General features: G+C 46.8%; 1 protein-coding gene across 1 annotated transcript in view; it reads right to left on the bottom strand.

The window, feature by feature from the left end:
• The window catches only part of LOC122748477 (zinc finger protein 252-like), a 93,283-nt gene that overhangs the window by 53,120 nt on the left and 17,671 nt on the right, over positions 1 to 22,492 (bottom strand). The window contains exons 6-10 of the mRNA XM_043994106.1: positions 10,192 to 10,365; positions 7,685 to 7,766; positions 7,341 to 7,590; positions 7,088 to 7,293; positions 3,956 to 4,049 (exon numbers count right to left, since the gene is read on the bottom strand). Of these exons, the coding sequence (XP_043850041.1) occupies positions 3,956 to 4,049; positions 7,088 to 7,293; positions 7,341 to 7,590; positions 7,685 to 7,766; positions 10,192 to 10,365 (806 nt within the window). The remainder of the gene's footprint in view (positions 1 to 3,955; positions 4,050 to 7,087; positions 7,294 to 7,340; positions 7,591 to 7,684; positions 7,767 to 10,191; positions 10,366 to 22,492) is intronic.

The raw sequence follows: 22,492 nt of genomic DNA, 5'->3' as shown, positions 1-22,492 counted from the left end.
GATGAGATTAAATTGATTCTCCTCCATCTTGGTCAGGCTCATCTAACCTTGCAAGTAATTTAATCTGGGATGGAGCTCATGTTGTTCTACTCAAGCTTGGGGGGAGACAGATCTTTTTATCTAGATAGGAAGGCCCCTCCATCTAGGGAGGTGTCACTCAGCCCCCCCATTGAAATGGATATGCATTCTTTGAATTGACAGTCCAAGGCTGGAAGTGGTATGGTATAGCCCTTCATTTTAATATAGCCTACCTCCAAATTAAATGAACACCTACTGTTTCAAGAGTATATAAGCAGGGGCAGCTAGGTGGCGCAGTGGATAGGGCACTAGCCCTGGAGTCAGGAGGACCTGAGTTCAAATCCGACCTCAGACACTTAATACTAGCTGTGTGACCCTGGGCAAGTCACTTAACTCCAACTGTCTCACCAAAAAAAAAAAAAAAGAGAGAGAGAGTATATAAGCTGTGGGTCCTGCCACCATGATTGTCCTTGGTCTGAGAGAGATGGGCAATGACTATACTTTTACTAATAAAAGTATTAAATTACCCAGGAACTATGTCTCATATTATTTTTAATTGTCATAGAATTTCCAGACTAATCTCCTTCAAATCAAGCAGAAAAGAAAAACCAACAAGGTCAAAGGACCAAGGCCTGTTCCACAGGGTCTTATATTGGCCTTGAAGGGGAAAGAGTCCAAGACCTCATCCCTTACAAGACTGTCTCTCACCAGATGTTGTCAATGAAGGGGTCAAACCAAGCGTGGGCACCCAGAGACACTAAAGGAGATCCCTTTGAAGAAGCCCTGGTTCTGCAGCAGCCAAGCAATGAGGCTCAGCCATGGGCGGGAAGATCAGAATCAGTTACAGACGACACATTGGTCAATGCCTTTCCCCAAAGCAGGCTTGCGAGAAGGCACCATCAGAGGCAGCGGGCACATGTGCCAATCTCCATTACAGTTGAAAGAAAGCCCTGACATGTAACCAAGGAGTCCTACCAGCACTGCTGGTGCTAGCGAGAGAGGCTGGGAACCAATTACATGCCCAGTGATTGGGAAGGTTCATATGGATATCCCTGTGCCAGAAGGAATGATGAATATAATGGATTTAGAGAATTATAGTTAGATTTGCATGAACTGGTGCAGTCAAAAGCAAGAAGCAAAAGAACAATATAAAGACACCACTCAAAGGCAACAATACAACACTGATCCCAGGTTACTGCAGTTAAAACCCACATCCCTCCTTTCCAGTAACAAACGGTAAGACACAAAAACAGAAAGCTAAAATCAAGGTAATGTGGAGTTTTGCTTAGGTTTTGTTTTTTCCTAGCAAAGTCATATGGTGGTCAAGGAACCGTTGTACCAAAATAAAGTGTTTGAAAATAAACAAAACGAGAGCAAGGGCTGGGAGCTTCAGGACAGAATTACTTGGAAGGAGGAACATCTGGAACATGAAGGGAAAAGTTAAGGTAGGAGAAGGACTGGTAAAAAAGGATCTTTTGAAATCAAAGGATTTGGGACCTTTCTAACATAATTCCAAATTGTTTTCCAGAACTGTTGGACCAATTCCCAGGCAGCAGTATACTTAGTGAACCTGTCTTCTTTAATTAAAAAAAAAAATGGGGGGGGAGGCGGGGCAAAGTGACTTGCCCAGACTCACACAGCTAGTAAGTGTCAAGTGTCTGAGGTCGGATTTGAACTCGGGTCCTCCTGAATCCAGGGCCGGTGCTCTATCCACTGCGCCACCTAGCTGCCCCAAACCTGTCTTCCTGAGGCCATTATAACACTTACAATTCTGGTTTTCAGCCATTTTTCAATTCCTTAAGTTTGTTTTAACTTTTCTTACTATTAGTGATTTGGAGCAATTTTTGAGATGCAGTGGACAATATTAAGGGATGAAAACAGATAAAATGTCTTATGATTAAAGGCCTTGTAGATAATGAAATGCTATTAGGTAAATAGGTATAGGATGCCAAAAGTGAATCATCTGTTAGAGGAGAAAGTAGGAAAGGAAAAATGGTTTAGCTGATAAAACATCAAATTTAGGCAAACTTAATTTTCCACTCTCAGAACCTAGCATGACCAATGGAAGGATAAAAGGACATTACAGATCAATAAAATGTTGGAAAACCTAGATTTGTTAGCCCAATGAGATTTCTAAATTAAAAGCTTGAAGAACATACAACCCTATTGTTCAATCATTTTAGCTGTGTCTGACTCTTCATGACCCCATTTGGGGTTTTCCTGACAAAGATACTGGAGTGGCTTGCTGTTTCCTTCTCTAACTCATTTTACAGACAAGGAAACTGAGGCAATAAGGATTAAGTGACTTGTTCAGGGTCACACAAGTAGTAAGAGTATGCAGCCGGATTTGGCCTTAGGTCTTCCTGACTCCAAGCCCAGTGCTCTACCTACTGGGCCACCTAGCTTTGCAGATTAAAAAGCTTACTGCAGTTTATAGTTGTCTGGGCATTTAGTCCTGTCCGAGTCTTCATGACTCCGTGGACCTTATGCCCATGGGGTTTTCTTGGCAAGGATACTGGAGGGGTTTGCCATTTCCTTCTCCAGCTCATTTTATAGATGAGGAAACTGAGGCAAACAGGGAGAAGTGACTTGCCCAGGGTCACACAGCCAATAAGTATCTGAAGTCACATTTGAATTCGTATCAGAAGGAAATGGCAAACCACTCCAGTATCTTTGCCAAGTGTGGGAATTTATTTTGATTTGGGGACCCTACCCTTGGGCTGAGATTATAAAGCCTCAGGCTCTCAAGGGTTTTTTCTGTGTGAGGGGCTGGTGTCCCTCCCCCTCCGCTTCAACTGAGCCAAAAAAGCCCTGTGAGTTTTATGAAATGCCAGGTCAGCCCCAGCTCCCTCCGCCCTGAGAGGATCTATCCCAGAGATTCTGGGCTCGTCCAGGCTGGGCTCTGGCGTAACCAGTGCTGGGGTCCCAGGCACGCTGCGGGGGGCACGTGCCCCTGGAGCCCAAGATTTGAGTGGAGAGAAGGAAGATACATACTGGGGAGTTAGATAGTGAGGGAGAGGGAGAAAAAGCTAAGAGCAAGAGGTGAGACTGGAAGATTGGTGGTATAAGAAAAGGACTCCAGAGAAAGAGGGCGGAGCAGGGAGGCATTTCAGTGAGGGGAACGCTAGAAGAAGGTCCGTTGGTACGCACCAGGAGGCTAAAAAGTTCCAGGCGTGGCAGAGACGCACCAGAAAGCAGTCAGGTTGCACATTTTATTTTCCCTGTATTCTTAATTTTAAATTGTATCTCATAAATAAACCCTCTGCTGTTAAAATGGAAAAGGCTTCTTAAACTTTTGCTACCAATTTGGGAGGAGCAAGTGTGGTGGAACTTTATAAATGGCCCATATTAAGTTAATAGCAGTTAGATAGCAAAACAGTCAAAAGTCCCCAGATTAAGTACCCCAGTCATATTAGTCCCCCCACATTAGGCAAGCTAGTTAAAGTATTTCCACATTTGAATGGCGACCCACATATATACTTAGAATTTTTCATATAAGTCCAATTATATAATTTTTCAGACTAGATTAGCTAGTTAGTAATTATTTTTTTGACATAAAAAACCCCAAAAGGGGTCGAAAAGAGTCGGACATGACTGAAACAACTGAACACCAACTTCCTGATTCCAAGCTCAGTGCTCTATCCCGAGCCACCTCGCTGCTTCTTCAATGACCCCCTCAGACACCAATGAATGGTAAGTGACAAGCGATCCCATGCCAGAGCATGAAGAACTTCAAACAACGTAGACCAGCAAGAACTGAAAACATATCCTCAACAGGTCATAACCAACATTCCAACCAATAAAGGAAATGTGATGCAGTGGAAGATGGATATTAAACGATGACACCTAAAGTAATGGATGGGTCAGCGACCTTATCACACTCACAAGAGCACACAGAAAGTACCAAGATGCTCTCTCAGGAAAGAGCACCCCTTACCTGGTGGATCTGGGCTGTCAAGTGGACAGGGGCCATTCCCTTCTCTTTAAAGTAGTTACCTCTTGAGGGAGGGCTTTGTTGACAGAGGGCAGAGCTGGGGAAGAAAGAGAGTCATTAGAGAGAAACCAGCCTTCCCCTGCCCGCCCCCCCCCCCAAGCCCTCCCAGGCTCAGGTACTTGAAATCCACTTGTATACTCCTGCAAGAGCACATTCTCAACTCAGTTCAAGTAAAAAAAAAAAAAAGATTAAGTGCCTACTATATGCAAGGAGCTGGGGAGTCAGAGACAAAAAAGAAAGTCCTGCGGGGAGCTTAGAATCCAGTGCTGAGACTTCTAGCACTGACATGCACCAGAACAGAAGCAGGCAGCCCACCTCTCCCCCCCCCCACAAATAAACCCCGCCCAATTAACGACAGACAAAATAGTGCTCAAGAAAGCCAATGAGAAACTATAATCAGGGATTCCTTCCCCCAGATTTGCACCAAATATCAGCCAGAATCCCATGGGAAACAGACAAACAAGACCAAAGCCCTACCCCACTCGAAATGGGCCAGAGAACCTTATATAGCCTATGAGACTCTGTATGTGAAGCCAGCGAGAGCAGAGTGCTCCCATAAGAAAGCCCTCCGTGAGCCAGAAACCCCTTGTGAGGTTCCAGGCGACAACAGGGCTCAGCAGCACCCAGATGGTGCCACAGAGTCAGTCAGTTAGTCAGTCAGTCAGTCAATAAGCATTTTTAAGCATTTCCCACCTGTGGCGCCCTGGGGATACAAAGGAAACCCAAATCAAGTCCCTGCTCTCAGGAGCTCAGTCTCAAGGGTAAAACAATTTGCAAACAAGGACCCACCAACAACCTTTAAATACACACACACACACATGTATGAATCTGTACTGGCAAAAAGTGCAATTGGGAAAGGCTTCTTGTAGGCGAGGGATCTGAAGCCAGGGAAGCTCTGAAGCACAGATGAGCAGGGAGAGAAGTCCAGGCATGGGAGACGCTGGTGACAGGGCCTGGCTGGGAGAGCAGGGAGGTCGGAGAAGGCAGGAGAAGACTGGAAAGGGGTGGGGGGTGGGAGAGCAGGCTGTGAAGGGCTTTGAATACCAGAACATGCTATAGCTGATCCTGGAGGTGACCTGGAACCAATGGAGTTGATTGAATAAGGTGACACCTCGGTCAGAGCTGTGCTTTAGAGAGATCACTGAGAACCAAGTGAAGAATGGACTGGAATGGGTAGAGACATGAGGCAAGAAGACCGAGTAGCAGCTATTACAAGCACCCAGGTGTAAAAGGAGGGGGTCTGCACCAGGGTGGGGGCAGGGCAGAGGGGAGAAAGGGAGGCATACAAGAGATGCTACAAAAACAGAACTGAGAGGACATGCTAAGAGATCAGGTGTGGGCAGTGAGAATGAGCGGTCAGTCACTCAACAACCATTTATGAAGTACCTACTAGGTGCTAGGCACTGTGATAGAGGGCAGAGGGCCAGGAAATGCCTATGACTCCAAGATCCAGGGAGGCCTAAAGCTGATCAAGCTCTTAGTGTGCACTCACTACATCAAGTACAGGGCAGCAGAGGAACCCAGGAGACCCAGGTCAAGACCAAGGAGGGCTGGCCAACCCACCCAAAAGCTCAGCAGAGGAAGGAGCCTGGGCCTGGCAAAGAGTAAACAGTTAAATGCTTGTTAACCAAACCAAAACTGGAGGTAAGAGTAAACATTTACTGGGGTACAAAACATCTGTAGAAATGTGTGAATACACTTAACACACGGATAGGTCAGTAACAGTGGCCACACCGGGCATCCTTCATGGAAGAGGTGGCAGCAGAGCTGAGTCAGGAGGGAAGATGAAGAATGCAAATGCTTCAGAGGAGGGATGGGGAGAGCTAACCCAGGGGATGGCAGTCAGAATGGACAGGGATTTTGACCTGCTCGTCACTGGGCTGAATCCAATCAAATGAAATCCCATAGGGATCAATGAAACCTCTTACACTTGGGAGTAAAAAAAAAAATCCAGCTGGCATGATAACAAAAGCGACCTGAGGTTTTCCAAGGGCTCCGCCTCAGTTTATGCCCGAGGGTGGATTCTGAATCAGTCTGTCCCTCGGCCCCTTGGGCCACAGGGCCGCCTAAACTGGAGGAGGCAAGAGAGGCCAGGGGTTTCGGGGCAGGGCGGCTCTTCCAGGAATGGGGGTTGGAGGTGGGAGTGGGGGCGACACGTCCTCCGCCCCTGTCACGTCCAGCTCTGGGCACCTCCGTTTGCACTTGAAATCTAAGTGGAAAATCCACACGATATTGCTAAGTGGGGCAGGGCAGGCTGGACGGAGAAGGGTGTGGCTCCGTGCCACTTGTCTTCAAGGATCTGCAGGAGAAATGAGCTGCATGGTTTGGCCCCAGCTACAGACAGACAGAAGGGCAAGGAGGTGGGCCGAGGCTGCCCGGAGGGCTGGCCGGGCTGGCCTTCGAGCCTCGGGCAGGCTAGAGGCTGATCCCCTCCCTCTGGGTTGCACACGTGGTCACCAAGCGCCCCCCAACTCTCGGGTCTCCCACGTCACGGGCATGTTCTGCCCTCCCGGGCCCCTCCACCGCGGGGTTGGGAAGCGGGGGCGTTTTTCATTCTTTTCTGCTGCCCCTGGTTCCCAGGCAGGATGTTGGCATCAAGCATACCGGGGAGGGGGCGCGGAGCCCCGGCGGGGGCCAAGGGAGACCAGGCAGGATGGGACACTTCGGGGCCGGTCACTATTTAGGGGCCTCCATGGGAGGTGGGGGGGAGAGGCCGGGGTCCGACCTAAAGGGGCAGCCGCAGCCCGCTGCTCGGACCGTGGCGAGGCCCGCTTTGCCCCGGCCTGTCCTCCGAGGCCCGACGGGGACCACCCTGCAAGAAGAGGGGGCGCCGGGGTTGGGACCCGGCGCACCTAGAAGAGCTGAACAAGGGCCCAGAAAGAGCAGGAGCTGGAAGGGAGCGCATGCGCGCTGGAACAGAACGCTGGCGAGGGAGCAGCGGCACCGCTGATTGGCTAATCGTACCCTTCCCCTCCCCCACCTCGCGGACCAATGGGCTCTGAAACCAGGTGATGGGCGCCCCGCCCCTCCCGCCCCCCGCCCGGCCCCTTAGCCCAGCCTCAGGCCCCTACTCACCCCAGCCCGGGGCGGACGCAGGGCTGGAGCCCCAGCGGTGGCGGCGGCTGAGGACGGAGCGGAGCTGAGGCGGTCGCGAGCGTACCCAGGAGTTCAGGAGCCCCCAACGGCAGGGCCCGGACGAACGGGGCTGACGGCAGCGCCGCTGAGGATGGGGACCTAGCGGAAGTGACGTCAGCGACCCTTCCCTCACGCTCCTTCTGGTCCTGCCCGTCGCGGCTTCTGGACCAATCGGGGAAAGAGCCTTTCCGACCGCCCCCTTCTCGTCTCGGTCTCCTTGGTAACCGCCGACTGTATAATCAACGCCTTCTGGGAAATGTAGTGCGCATGCCGGGGGCACCGTGTGCTCATGCTCAGCAGAGCAGGGCGAGGGACAGCGGCTGGGAGCCTGGCTGGAGGCTCTGGACTCGGGGTCCCGCGTGGCCTCGCCCTCCTCGGGATAGGCCACGCCCCCTCCTGGACACGCCCCGCAGCCCTCCGGGTCTGCATCGGTGCTGGCGGAGCTGGGAGACCCCGAAGGGAAAAGGAGTCCAGGCGCCCTCCTAAGGCCCCCAGCCACAGCCCCAAGTCTCCTGGGATGGGGGACCCTTCATAGACCTCCGCTCAGGGGAAGCCGAGGCCCGGGCCAAGACGGAGCCTTCTCTGCCCTGCACGTGGACCCTCGGAACGGCACCTCCGCCTGCCACAAGTCCAGGTCCGAGGAGGCCGCACCATGAGGATGAGAAGGGCTCGTCACTGGCACCGTTTTATAGCTGGGGAAATTGAGGCAGACAGAGGTCAAGTGACTTTCCCAGTGTCACACAGCTAGGACCACTACCCGGAATGGTGCCCTAATGAGGGGCATTAGCACGAGATGATCAAGAAATGCAGTCCCCTGCAATAACTCCAGCCCCGTAAAGCTCACTATTATCTTTCTACGGGATTGCAAGGGATGACAATCAATGTCCTAAACCGGGGCGGGGGGGCTCCTAGTACAAGGAGGGGGAGGGAGGCGAGAAGGAAAGGGAGAAAAAACACAAAGTCAGGCTCTGCTGTCAGGCAGGAGGAAGCGACCTGAGCCAGGACACACGAAGAAAGTTCCCAGGCTGTCCTCTCACCCCTTCACAGTCAGAAATCGAACCCCGCTTTTACACAATGACACACAAACACAAGAACACACAATCTCACACACACATACACCCCCCCCCCCCCCGATTCCCCAGTGTTCCCATCATGGCCAAGACTAAGGGACTTTTCTCAATCCGTCCTTTTCAGTGAACTCTCCATGTGACTCGAACACTCTTCCCTTTGTTAAATCATCATCTATCCTCTGCTGCCAGACCAGGAGTGTCCCCAAAAGGTTTCCCTTTCCTCCACCCATTCCCATAGTTACACTTTCTCACCAGAATGCTTTGGGATCCCCAAACTCTATGCAAACTACCTTGCTAAGTCGGAGTTGAAAGTTTTGTCTTTTCTCCCCGTTGTATACTCTCTTCCTTAAGCCATTAAACAAATGTGAGTTGAAGTGGCCATTGGACGTGGTGGGGTGTATTGCTCAATGCACAGATATGGCTACGGGTAGGGGAGAGCAGGAGTTCTCTCTCTCCAAGCCAGAGACACAGTGCTCAGAAGCCTGGGCTGGGAACCAGAGCTACAGAGGAGCAAAAGTTGGGCCTGGCGCTTTCAAAGTCCTTGCAAAGACATTCAGGGATGCTCCCTCGACTCCTTCCCTTTTAGGGGAGGAGAGAGAGAGCCAGAAGCAGGCCACTGTGGGCAAACAAAAGTGACAGCTACATCCGGGACAGGTTAGAGAGGGGTTTTTCCATGTGTTACAAAAAAATCGAACCTCTAAAAGAAAGGGAGAGAGTGTGGGTGACTGCCCACCATCAAGTCGGCTTAGAGAAGGAGGTGGGCTGGACTCTTGGAGTCGCCAGGGACCTGTCAGCAGCACCAACATGCCCCCAGTGCCCAGACTCACTCCTGCTGGAGGCAAACCTTCAATCCTCCATCTTCCACTGCCTGAATGACATTCCTTGGTCCTTGGTTTTTCACCAGGCTGCACTCCAGCCCTCTCTTCTTCTTGCACAATCCCTTCAGTCCTGGACCTCCCACCTCACCAGGACCCTCAAAGGAGATATTTGTTGAAGCACTTAGCACAGTGTTCTAGGTGGCCTGATTGAAGGGTACAATGAAGAGCTCCCCCCAAGACTTCCCTTGAAGGCAGGCTCCCAGGCCAGCTGCTTCTCCATCCCCCCCCATCCCCGCCCACTTTTCTACTTCCTTTTGTGTCTTTTCTTCCTCCATTGGATGGTAAGCTCCTTGAGGCCAGCACCTGTTTTTCTTCTTTGTATCTCAGTGCTTAGCCCAGTGCCTGACACATAGGAGGTGCCTGATGTCTATGGTCAAACCAAATGTCCCAGCAGATATCTACAGGAGTAGGATTTTAAACTACAATGGGCTAGGGGCAGCTAGGTGGCACAGTGGATAGAGCACTGGCCCTGGAGTCAGGAGGACCTGAGTTCAAATCCGGACTCAGACACTTGACACTTACCAGCTGTGTGACCCTGGGCACAAAAAAAAAAAAAACTACAATGGGCTAGACCAAGTAACATGAAATTAATGTAGATAGATGTGGTGTTCAAGACGGCAGCCAGGGGGCTGTGCCAAGGTGCACAGAGCCCTGGGCCGGGGGTCAGAAAGACTCATCTTCCTGAGTTCTATTCTGTGTGATCCTGGATCAGTCACTTGACTGTCTCAGTTTCCTCATCTGTAAAGTGAGCTGGGGAAGGAAATGGCTAACCACTTCAGTACCTTTGCCAAGAAAGCCCCCAAAGGGGTCACAGAGTTGGACATGACTGAAGCACAATAGCATAAAGACATCAGCTTTAGAAGTAAAAGGGTTTGGCCAGGAGCAGTTGGCCAGGAGGCTTTAACAAGGCAGGGACTTACTCTCCTGGGGAAAGAAGGCAGCAGGCAAGGACTTTGCACTTCAAGCTGAGCCCAGAGAGCGCGCAGCTAAGGGCCTTTGGCTCCTATTAACCCTTTTGGATAACAAGGCGGCTCCATCCAATCCAGGTGGTCCATACATTCATTTTAACACTGCCAAACCGGAAAGTTGAGCTCACCATGGACAGTGCTTGCTATACCAGGGCATGTGGCCAGAAGCTGCTGCTTGGTCAGGGTGCCGCATCTGTGCCAATCCCCAGCTGGTGATCCAAGGCTGAGCTGTTCCAGCTCATTCTTCTGATCATGCCAGGAGGCATCCACCAATGGCCTTGCCCTGAACTCCCAGCCCACACCTTGGCCAGTAGCACATGCAGGCAACAGTCTTGTCCAGGTTGTCTCAGAGTCCAAACCCAAAGGCCAGGGGATGGATTAGTTTAAAAAAAAAACAAACCTCAAGTTTTCCTGAATCATGTGACCCTACCCACTTAGGGGGCTAGCAGACAATATTTATTAAGCACCTACTATGTGCCAGGCAAGGGCAAAAGCTAGGCCCTGCTCTCACGGATCTCAGTTTAACAATGGAGATGACAATGCAAGTCACTGCATAAAAACAAGCCAAATGTAGGATAAGCTAGAAATAATCAACAGAGGGAGGGCCCCAGAAGTAAGAGAGATTGGAAAAGGCATCCTGGGGAAGGTGGGATTTTAGCTGCCAGGCCTTGGGAGATGCAGGCATGGGGATAGCCAGAGACAATGCTTGGAGTAAGGAGATGGAGGATCTTGTTTGAGGGTCAGGAAGAAGGTCACAGGGCTGAAGAGTGTGTGGGGATGTGGGGTGGGGGAGGGGGGAGACAGTGTAAGGTAGAAGAAGACTATATGGGAAGCTTAGGAAGGGCTCTGAATGCCAACCAGAGGATCTTGTGTTTGACCCTGCAGGTGATGGAAAACCTCAGGGGTGTGTGTGTGTGTGTGTGTGTGTGTGTGTGAGAGAGAGAGAGAGAGAGAGAGAGAGAGAGAGAGACAGACAGACAGGCAGACAGAGAGACAGAGAGAAAGAGAAACAGACAGAGAGACAGAGACAGAGAGACAGACACACACAGAGATGGTCAACAACAAAAAAAGAACAATTAAGGGAAAACCAAAAAAGAAAACCCAATTCCCTGCCTCCATGGCCCTCCACCTTTCTAACAAAGGCGAATGCAGATTTAATGTCCGATTTTCTGGAACTAAGACTGTCAACTGCAATGAATTCATTTCAGTTCCCTTTTGGGGTTGTTTGTAAAATTCCCATTACTAAAGTCATCGTTTGAGGGCAGCTAGGTGGTACAGAGGATAGAGGCTGGGCTTGGAGCCAGGAATATTTGAGTTCAAATACAACCTCAGAAGCTTACTGGCTGTGTGGCCCTAGGCATGTCACTTAACCCCTGTTTGCCTCAGTTCTTCATCTGTAAAATGGGGCCACACTGGAGAAGAGAGTGACAAACTACTCCATTACATTTGCCAAGACGGCATGCATGGCCTTGTCCAGGGAGTCCAGTAGAGCCAGACGCTACTGAACGACAATGCTGTGTAAAGCATTCTTTTGGGCCTGCTTTCCGAGTCCTGTACTACTTGACAGGGATGTGGCTGTTCCTCTGAAGTCCTCATACTTGTCGTTTCTTAAGGCCATGATATTCAATATGCTATGAATATGCTACAATTGGTTCAGCTCTTCCCCAACTGATGGGCCCCAACTTGGTCTCTAGAAGGTTATCTCACTACCAGAAAGAGGGGCTGACCATGAATATGTTGTTCCTCGGAACTTTTCCTTCTGCTCTTGACCTCCTTGGAGCATGTGTGTGCGCTCACACACACACACACACACACACACACACACACACACACACACACAGAAAATATGTGTGTGTGTATTTACTTAATACTTTTATTTTTGTGCCAAAGTAATGTCTGGGGGAAAAGGGGGAACTTCCCAAGCTTAAAGATTAAAATTTCCCATGTGGAAAAAAATGTCGAGCAAAAATCTCCCAAAGAATGATTGTGCCTGAAAAGGTAAACAACATTAGGGCTTAGGAGTTCCCTGCTTTTTGACCATAAGGAAAAAGAAAAACGTTTCATAGTAGCCATCCCCAAGACTTCCATTTTTTTGCTTTTTTTCTTTTTGGTGGGGCAATAAGTGACTTGCCCAGGGTCACGCAGCTAGTGTCAAGTACCTGAGGTCAGATTTGAACTCAGGTCCTCCTGAATTCGGGGCTGGTGCTTTATCCACTGTGCCACCTAGCTGCCCTTGCTTTTTGTTTTTTGTAAAAAACTGCTGATGATTGTGAGGCATCATCCATCAATGGTTTTTGCTTTTATATCACACTTCTTTCCAAATATATCCCTATATTCCCCTTTGTGGTGAGACTTTCCTTGTAACAAAGGGGAAAGAAAGCCAAGAGAAAGCAACACTTAGACTGGGTGACAGGGTGACTGCATGTAGCATTCTGGATTCCCAGGTCCAGGAGGCGGGACATTTGACCAGGTCTTCTCCAAGATCCAGCTTGGGCAATCTAATGACCAAATGTTCATCTTCATTCTATTTGGCTTCCCAGGGACATGGTTATAGAGTCACGGAGGAGCTGAAATCTTTTGGCTCACTTCCTCATCAATATGTCCACCCCTCTATTGATTGCTCATCAATTAGGGTTAATTTCTGCACCATTTCCCCCAAAAGTATTTAAGTATTCGATGATGTCTATGGTTACTGAGAGTAACTACCGACCACCAACCGATTATTTGCTAGCCTAATTAATAAGCTGACTTTGATTACCCAGAAATTCTGTCTGGCTTTTCATTCATCTCAGAATTTTGAGCTGAGTCCTAAAGGAAACCAGGGGTTCCTGGAGGTGGAGGTGAGGAGGGGAGAGCTGGGGGGAGAAAGCTAGCACAAAGGTGGGGGTTGGGGGAGGGGGGAGGGGGCGGGGAGGATATCATGTGATGGACAGCAAGAAAGGAAGCTGATCAGTCAGATAGGGTTGCCCCTCCCTTCTAAAAAAGGAAAGAAAAGAGGGTCAATGTCAAATGAACAGAAGAGAAAAAGAAGGTGAGAAGGCGACACAAACAAGGGCAGCTCTGACAGGTCCATGTGGGATTGCCACCCAGAACCAAGAGCCACGATTTCGTGTCTTTTTCAATTCCACTTTGAGGTCGAAATGACTTGGTGTTCATGCAAATTCTAACTTTGTTTGAGCTCACTAACTTTGGAGACAGCAGTTTCAGTTTAGTGATAAAATGAGGGCCTGTACTGCAAAAATTTGGAGAAAGAATGTAGAAGCCACAAGGGAGGACAGCTTTTTCTAGGAGCCTGGCTGAGAAAGGGATGAAGGGTGTGAAAAGAGATACCTTGATTTGCTGGAGTCCCCCACTGATCCAGGTAATTGGAACAACTCATGTTGGCTAACACACCCACAACCCTTTGCAGTGACCAAAGTCAACCTTACTGGAATTAGTAACTGAAGCCAATTAAGCTCACACCAGCATCGAAGAAGATCCTGAACTGTTTGGTGATGGTTTATGGACCTTCAAGAGACATTCCTCAGATAAAGAAAAGCTATCTACTGCCATATGAAAAAATGCTCCAAATCACTATTGATTAGAGAAATGCAAATTAAAACAACTCTGAGGTACCACCTCACACCTATTAGATCGACTAATATGACAAAGAGGGAAAATAATAAATATTGGAGAAGCTGTGGAAAAATTGGAACACTCACTGTTGGTAGAGTTGTAAACTGATCCAACCATTCTGGAGAGCAATTTGAAACTATGCCCAAAGGGCTATAAAGCTGTGCATACCCTTTGACCCAGCAATACCACTATTAGGTCTTTATCCCAAAGAGATCATAAAAAAGGGACAAGGACCCTCATCTACAAAAATATTTACAGCTGCTCTTTTTGTGGTGGCAAAGAATTGGAAATGGAGGGGATGCCCATCAATTGGGGAATGGCTGAAAAGTTGTGGTATGGGAATGGAATGGAATACTATTGTGCTGTAAGAAATGATAAGCAGTCAGATTTCAGAAAGACCTGGAAAGACTTAACGTGAACTGATGCTGAGTGACATGAGCAGAACCAGGAGAACATTGTACACAGTATCAACAACATTGTGTGTTGATCAGTTGTGATAGACTTGACTCTTCTCAGGAATACAATGGTCCATGATAGTTCCAAAGGACTCATGATGGAAAATGCTCTCCAAATCCAGAAAAAAAGGACTGTGGAATCTAGATGCAGATTGAACCATGCTGTTTCTGCTTTTTTTGTTTTCCTTTTTTGAGGTTTTTCCCTTTTGTTCTGATTTTTTTTTCACAACATGACTAATGCAGAAATATGTTTAATGTGATTGTACACATATAACCTAGGTCAGATTGCTTGCTGTCTTGGGGAGGGGGGAGAGAGGGAGGGAGAAAAATTTGGAACTAGAAATCTCATAAAAACAAATGTCAAAAACTATCTCTACATGTAACTAGAAAAAATACTTTTATGATAAAAGAGAGACATTCCTATCTTACCTGACGGCAAGTTATGAGACTTATTGTCTCTAGCTCTCCCCCTACTATGGTTATGGGATTCTCAGAATTATCCTGTTTTTTTTGAGAGATCTCCCTTCTCAAGACATCTCCTAATCTAGCCTTGAACTGTGAGCTGCTTTATCATCAAGGAAGCTTTCTGATTTGTGTATCAAAGGCCACTCCTTGACCCATGGAATTCCTTATTCCCCATTCTCCTTGGGAATGGAACCCACTGACTCATTCCTTTCTAAGCCCACCTTTTTCTCCAAAATTTCTTAACTGCCTTTGTTTAAAATGTATATAAGGGGCAGCTAGACGGCACAGTGGATGAAGCACCGGCCCTGGAGTCAGGAGTATCTGAGTTCAAATCTGGCCTCAGACACTTGACACTTACTAGCTGTGTGACCCTGGGCAAGTCACTTAACCCCCACGGCCCCTCAAAACCCCCCCCCCAAACCAGAATCAAAATGTATATAAGCCTATTTAGTATAGGCTGGGTAGTATCCACGCAGCATGTTCAAACTTTCTTCCCTGCTTGATAAAACCCTTTCTTTAATTATACCCGCATTGTCTTTCTCTGGTTTCCTTCCCTTTTGGGAAGAAGGGGCTTTAAATCTCAAGAGCTGGCCTTTGCACTCTCTGGCTTTCCCCTTTGGGGAATGGGAGATCTCAATTCCACTTAAGAGAGGCTTTCCTCAGTTTATAAAGGGAGGAAGAAAAAGGCATAAAGCATTCATACCGTGCCTGCCAGGCACGGTGCTTGCATGTTATCATCTTATTTGATCTTCCCAACAACCATGCAAGGAAGGCACTATTATTATCCCCATTTCACAGATGAGGAAACTGAGACAACAGACTTGTCCAGGGTCACAAAGCTAGGAAGTATATGAGGCAGAATTGGAACTTTGGTCTTTCTGACTCTAGACCTGTACTCTATCCAATACTCCACCTGGCTGACTCTAGAGAGAGCATAGAGCCGGAGGGGGCGGTTAGCATCCAGTGAAGGTTATTTTAGGATGGGGTAATGGAGGTGCATTTGTAGGCAGCCGGGAAGGAGCAAGTTTTTAGGAAGAGACTGAAGATCAGGGAGGAGGGAAAGCTATGGGGGCAATACCAGAAATTCCCTCCCATTTACCTGTCCTGTTTCTTCGGAATCATGCATGCCCATAAGTATGCCACATGCCAGTCAAATCAAATTTACCTCCACGGACTAAGCATTCTAATTCATTTTGTTTGATACCTGAATTTTGTGCAGAGACGGCCATTTGTCGTTCCATCCTGGCTGATTCTTCGTGACCCCATTTAGGGTTTTCTTGGCAAAGATCCTGGAGTGGTTTGCCAACTTCTTTCCCAGCTCAATTTACAGAGGAGAAAACTGAGTCAAACTGGGTTATGTGACTTGCCCAGAATCACACAGCTAGTGTCTGAGGCCAAACTTCAATTCAGGTCTACCCTAACTCCAGGCCTAATGCTCTATCCATTGGGCCACCTAGCCGCCCCTGTTGCTGTCTAATGACATCTAAAAGTGATGGTGCTTCAATGTTGAATTTTTAAAATGTTAATAGTGAAAAAAAATTTTAAAAAAATGTTAATAGTGGCTATCACACTCCCACCAGCAAAGGTATCCCTGAGTTTTAGTTGTAAAAACATGGGTGCTGCAGTCAATTCACTGCAGCCGAAAGGAATAAAAATCCAGAAGACTTTTCAGCTAAAGAGCTGTCCATCAATACTGAAGGCCCAGCTGTATCACCGTGTCTTGTGTTAAGGCAGAAATCATCATTTCCCTGAAAAGAAAGACAACAGATTGAGCAGAGCCTCGAATTGATCTTGGACTATGTTCTAAAATTTATGTCATTTTCCAAGACGATTCCAAAGAACTCATGATGGAAAAAGTTCTCCACATCCAGAAAAAAGAACTGGGGATTCTGAATGCATCTTAAACTATACTGCTTCTACTTTCTGGTTGTTTCTTTTTCTTCTTTTGAGGTTTTTTCCTTTTTTCTGATTCTTCTTTCACAGCATGACTAATGCAGAAATATGTTTAATGTGCTTGTACACATATAAACAATGTCAGATTGCTTTCTGTCTTGCGTGGGGGGAAGGAAGGAAGGGACGAATAAGACTTGTGAATTGTGAAAAAATACAGTAACATTCCTGACAACCTCCTTGCCAGTGAGATGTCTTCCCTCACCCCACCCTCTTTCTACTTCGGGTCTGGAATCATGAAGTAAATAACCACAGTAAGAGGGAGGGAAGGGAATCGCATGAGGTCCTGATACTGTTGCACGAGACAATATCATTCCCATTTTACACTTGAGGAAACTAAGACAGAGGTGAAGTGGCTTGTCCAAGGTCACAGAGCTAAGAAGTGTCTGGGGCTGGATTTGAACTCAGGTCTCCCTGACTCCAGGCTTGACACTCTATCTACTGTGCCACTTAGCTCAGAGAACTGTCAAGAGCTCTTTCTATCCTCTAGTAAGAATAGTAGTAAGTGGGGTAGCTGGGTGGCGCAGTGGATGAAGCACCAGCCCTGGATTCAGGAGTACCTGAGTTCAAGTCAGGCCTCAGACACTTGACACTTACTAGCTGTGTGACCCTGGGCAAGTCACTTAACCCTCATTGCCCTGGAAAAACCCCAACAAAAACAAAAATGAAAAATAGTTTAAAAAATAGTAGTAAGTACTGATGTTCAGTTGTGTCCAACTCTTTGTGATGCTATGAACCATATTGTCTATGGGATTTTCTTGGCAAAGATACAGAAATGATTTGCCATTTTCTTAAGGCAAACAGAAATTGAGTGACTTGCCCAGGGTCACACAGTTAGTAAGTGTCTGGTGTCATATTTGAACCTATATCTTCCTGACTCCAGGGTCAGCCCTCTATTCACTGAGCCATCTAGATGTCCCTCGGAATAAGCACAGCTTAACAAAGCATTTTACATATGTTAACCTCATTTGATCCTCTTTGGCAGGTTTATTATCCCCATTTTACAAATGAGGAAACTGAGGCCAAGATAATTTAAATGACTTGTCCAAGGTCACATAGTCCAAGTCTTACACTCCTAACTGCTGTTCATCCAATCAACTCTGCCATTGCTCCTGGATGGGTTGTCGATTTATTCCCCTATGATTCTTTTTTTTTTAACCTGCTTTAGTTATTTTATTTTTTTTTCTTTTGAATGGAATTTTATTTTCCAAAATATATGTAAAAACAAAATTATAACATCAATTTTTAAAAAAAACTTTGTGTTCCAACTTCTCTTCCCCCCTCCATTCCCACCTCCCCACCCACAAGAACTCAAGCAATTCAAAATAAGTTATACATGAGTAGTCATGGAAAAATTCCCATATTAGCTAGTTGTGAGAGAAAACAGTAAAAAAAAAAACCCCAAAACTTCAGATTAAGGAATTGTCAAAGAGGAAAAGAAAAAAAATTTTTAAATGTGTTCCCATCTGTTTTCAGATACTATCAGTTCTTTCTCTGCAAATGGGCTGCAATCTTCATAAGTCCTTCAAGGTTATATTGGATCATTTCCTTGCTGAAAATAGCCACATGCTTCCCAGCAGATCATCCCCCACTATTGCTGTTATTTTGTATATAGTACATTTCACTCTGCTTCAGTTCATGTAGGTCTTTCCAGGTTTTTCTCATAGTATCTTGTTCATTATAACCTGCATATAGTACCTTAAGCTTGACAGAGAATTTTCTTCATAAAAGCCCAGCAAAGTAGGTACCATACGTTTTGTCATTATAATCAAACATCATAACTATTTCCCTCCATCCCACTCCCTTCCCATGACATTTACTCTATCTTCTTTTTACCTATTCCTCCTCAAAAGTGTTTTACTTCTGACTATCCTCTCCCTCACTCTGCCCTCCCTTTTTTCACCCTTCCTTCCTTACCCTCTTCCCCTTCTACTTTCCTGCAGGGTTAAATAGATTGCTCCTCCCAATTGGGTATGAAAGCTGTTCCCTCCATGAGCCCACTCCAGTGAGATCAGGGTCCCTGAGCTAATTCTGTGTTCTAAATTTTTCTTCCTCCCTCCCTCCTGAACCCTCCCTATGAGATCAAGCAATTCAATATGTCATACTTGTTCAGTAATGCAGAACATCTTCATCTTCCTTGAAAGTATTTTGCTTTTTACTGCTCTCTCCCCCAATCTGCCCTTTCCTCCTTCCCTGCTTTTCCCCTCCCCTTCCTCAGGGCAAAAATATATTACTATACTTGAGTATGTATGTTAGTTCTTCTTTTATGTTTGTGCCATCTAGGCACAGTGGACAAAGCACCAGCCCTGGACCCAGGAGGCCCCAAGCCCAAATCCAGTCCCAGACATAAGACACCCCACCCTGTCTGCCCTACAAAGAGCAAAACATAAATGCTTTACAGATATCATCCCTTCATATTCAGTTCAGCCCTGTCTTCTGTGAATTTCTTACTGAGCTATAGTTCTTATGATTTCAAAGTATTATCTTCTCATGTAGGAATGTAAATAGTTTGATCTTTTAATATCCCTCATGAAATCTTTTTCTGTTTTACCTTTTTATGCTTCTCCAGGGTCTTGTATTTGAAAGTCAAATTTTCTATTCAGTTCAGGTCTTTTCATCACAAATGCTTGAAAGACCTCTTTCTCACTGAAATCCTATTTTTGCCTCTGAAAGATTATACTCAGTTTTGCTGGGTACATGATTTTTGGCTGAAGTCCCAGTTCCTTTGCCCTCTGGAATATCATGTTCCATGCCCTTTGGTCCTTTAACGTAGAAGCTGCTAGATCTTACTTTATCCTTATTGGAGCTCCACAGTATTTGAATTCCTTTTTTCTAGCTGCTTACAGTATTTTCTCCTTGACCTGGGAGTTCTGGAATTTGGCTATAATATTCCTGGAGGTTTTCCTTTTGGGATCTCTTTCAGGAGGTGATCGGTGGATTCTTTCAATTTCTATTTTAGCTTCTGCTTCTATAATATCAAGGCAATTTTCCCTCACAATCTCTTGGAGGATAGTGTCTGAACTTTTGTTTTGGTCATGGTTTTCAGGTAGTCCAATGATTTTCAAATTATCTCTCCTAGATTTATTTTCTAGGTCAGCTGTTTTTTCAAGGAGATATTTCACATTGCCCTCTATTTTTTCATTCAATTAGATTTGTTTTACTGGTTTCTCATAAAGTCACTAGCTTCCATTTGTTCAATCCTAATTCTTAGGCAGTTATTTTCATCAGACAGTTTTTAAATCTCCTTTTCCATTTGGCTTTTCAAACTGTTAACTTTTTTTTCATGACTCTCCTGCATCACTCTCATTTCCCTTTCCATTCTTTCCTCCCTTCCTCTACATCTTCTTTCTATTTCTCCTACTTTCTCTTCAAAGTCCCTTTTGAGAGCTTCCATGGCCTGAGACCAGTTCACATTTTTCTTGGAAGTTTTGGATGTTGGAGATTTGACCCTGTTATTATCTTCTTCTTCTGAGGTTGTATTGTGGTCTACCTTACCCCCAAAGAAGTTTTCAATGGTCTTCTGCTTTCTCTGCCTGCTCATCCTGGCTTACTATTTTTTGGCTTTTAACTCCTTCTTAAAGTGTGGTGCTGCTTCTTCTCAGCCTGCCTGGCCTCGCTTTCATTTGATTTTTTTTTTTTTTTAGTGAGGCAATTAGGGTTAAGTGACTTGCCCAGAGTCACACAGCTAGTAAGTGTTAATTGTCTGAGGCCAGATTTGAACTCAGGTCCTCCTCAATCCAGGGCCGGTGCTCTATCCACTGCGCCACCTAGCTGCCCCTGATTTTTTTTTTTTTGGTGGGGCAATGGGGGTTAAATGACTTGCCCAGGGTCACACAGCTAGTAAGTGTCAAGTGTCCAAGGCCGGATTTGTACTCCTGAATCCAGGGCCAGTGCTTTATCCACTGCACCACCTAGCTGCCCCCACTTTCATTTGATTTTAAACTCTCCACTGGGGGGTGGGGGTGGGGCTGCTTCTTGGCTCTGCTCCTCTTCCCAGCTTCAGAGGGTCCCAGGTGTTTGGGTTTGGGGGGGGGGAAGGTTTTAATCTCACCTGGCCTGTTCTCAGGTCCAGAGATAACCTCAGGCCTACTTACTAAGCAACTAACCAGTAAAGCTTTCTGTGGTGTGGTTCTCAGCTTCCAATGAGCCTGCTCCCCTGCTCCTCTCCCCTACCTGGGCCTTCAGCCACTCAGGATTTCTTCCTGGTTTCCCGCTGTGGTGGGACAGTCGAACCCTTCCCCCCAGTCCACTGGTACCCCTGCACTTGTCCCCTCCCCCCCCCATCAGCCATTCAACCCGACCATGCGCTCGGTTCCAGAAGACGCCGGTGCTACAGCCGATTCAGAGGCACTGGGGCAAATTCCTTAGGCAGGTGTCTGGTGTGTTGGCCCAATTGTGGGGTTAGGCTTTATTTGTGGCCTAGCACGGCCCCCTGAAATCTATCTATAGCTGGAGAAAACTTTCAGCCCATATTTTTGTGTATTTTTCTGCCTCAAGGGTTCTTTTATTGCTATTTTTGGGGTGATTGTATCAGGAGCTCTGTGCATTTAATGTGTTTCCTCTGCCATCTTGGCTCCACGCTCACCCTCCCCTATGGTTCTACTCACCAATCCTGGCCACCACTCCTCTTTCTGTGTTCTCTCTCCTGTTGAAATGTAAGCTCCTTGAGGTCAAGGACTACCTTTGCTTTTGTATGTGTGTCCCTAGAGTTTAGCCAGTGAATGTCACATGCTAAGTGATTAATTGATGTTTGTTCATTCATTGATTCATATTAATATTACAACAGCTACTTCTTGAGCAGATTGATTCACCTCACCCAGATTATTGCAAGTCTCCCAATTGGCTTCTCAAAAACCCCACCCAAGTCCAACCATGTTAATGCCTGGCTCTTTTAGCCTGACATTTCAAATTCCCCATGAGCCAGTTCCACTCTACCTTCCTAGCATCATTATGCATGACCCTTCACAACACTGCATTCCAGTCTGCCCCACCCTATTAGTCTATGAGCTGTTCCCCCATATAAATATTTCATTTGCCACCTCAGTGCTTTTTCACCCTCAGTCCACATTGCTCCCCTCTACATCCTCTTCATTTTAAGCTTCTAAAGTACAATCCTGGGGCCATATCCCATCAGAAATCATTCCTCACTCCATTACTTGTCAGAGTTCTCTCTGTCCTCTAGTCAGACCCAGAAAGCAGGACCTGTTTCTGTGCCACTATTCTATGCCTTTTCATCAGCTGCAACCCACACCTGGAATAGTGTCTCTCGGCACCTTAGCCTCCCTCAAGATTTAGCCCAACACCCACCTTCTACAAGAGACCCTTCCCACTCCCCTGCCCATTCCTGGGCCTTCCATTCAGACTGTATACATCCTGTCTGTACATAATTATTAGCAGGTTGATTCCTTCATTACAGCACTCCTTGAGGGCAAGAACTTTGCATCCCTTGGTGCTTCTCATAATAATCACTTTAATAAATGCTATGTAACACTTGGAATGATGCCACCTGCTGGAGACTGACTGTAGAAAAGCTCCGCCATGAGGAGAAGGCCTCTGAGGACAAGCCATGCGGTCAAGGTCCTTGGCGTCAGGAAGTGATGTTTGTTCATGAGTACTGTCTATCAAGACTACCAGCCAATCAACTTGAGGAGCCTCCCATTTCTGGGAGGGGGATACGAAGGAGGAAGGAGATGCTGGTGGGACCGTGCTTCCTCTTTGGCTGCGAGACATCAGGTGGTGGCAGGGAACTTCACAGGGGAGTTTAGGAAGACAAGGATTTCAGGCTATAAGAAACCTGTTCTCAATCTCTCTCTCTCTCTTTTTTTTTTTACTATCTTTCAATAAACCATTAAAAAACCTAAACTCATTTATCAGTGATTTTAGTCAGTTTCCCCCCAAAACTGGGGGGACCAATTAGAACCCACATTTAGAATTTTAAATTACA

This window comes from Dromiciops gliroides, chromosome 3, assembly GCF_019393635.1.
Source record: "Dromiciops gliroides isolate mDroGli1 chromosome 3, mDroGli1.pri, whole genome shotgun sequence".
Taxonomy (NCBI): domain Eukaryota; kingdom Metazoa; phylum Chordata; class Mammalia; order Microbiotheria; family Microbiotheriidae; genus Dromiciops; species Dromiciops gliroides.
This window is presented reverse-complemented; position numbering and strand designations above follow the sequence as displayed.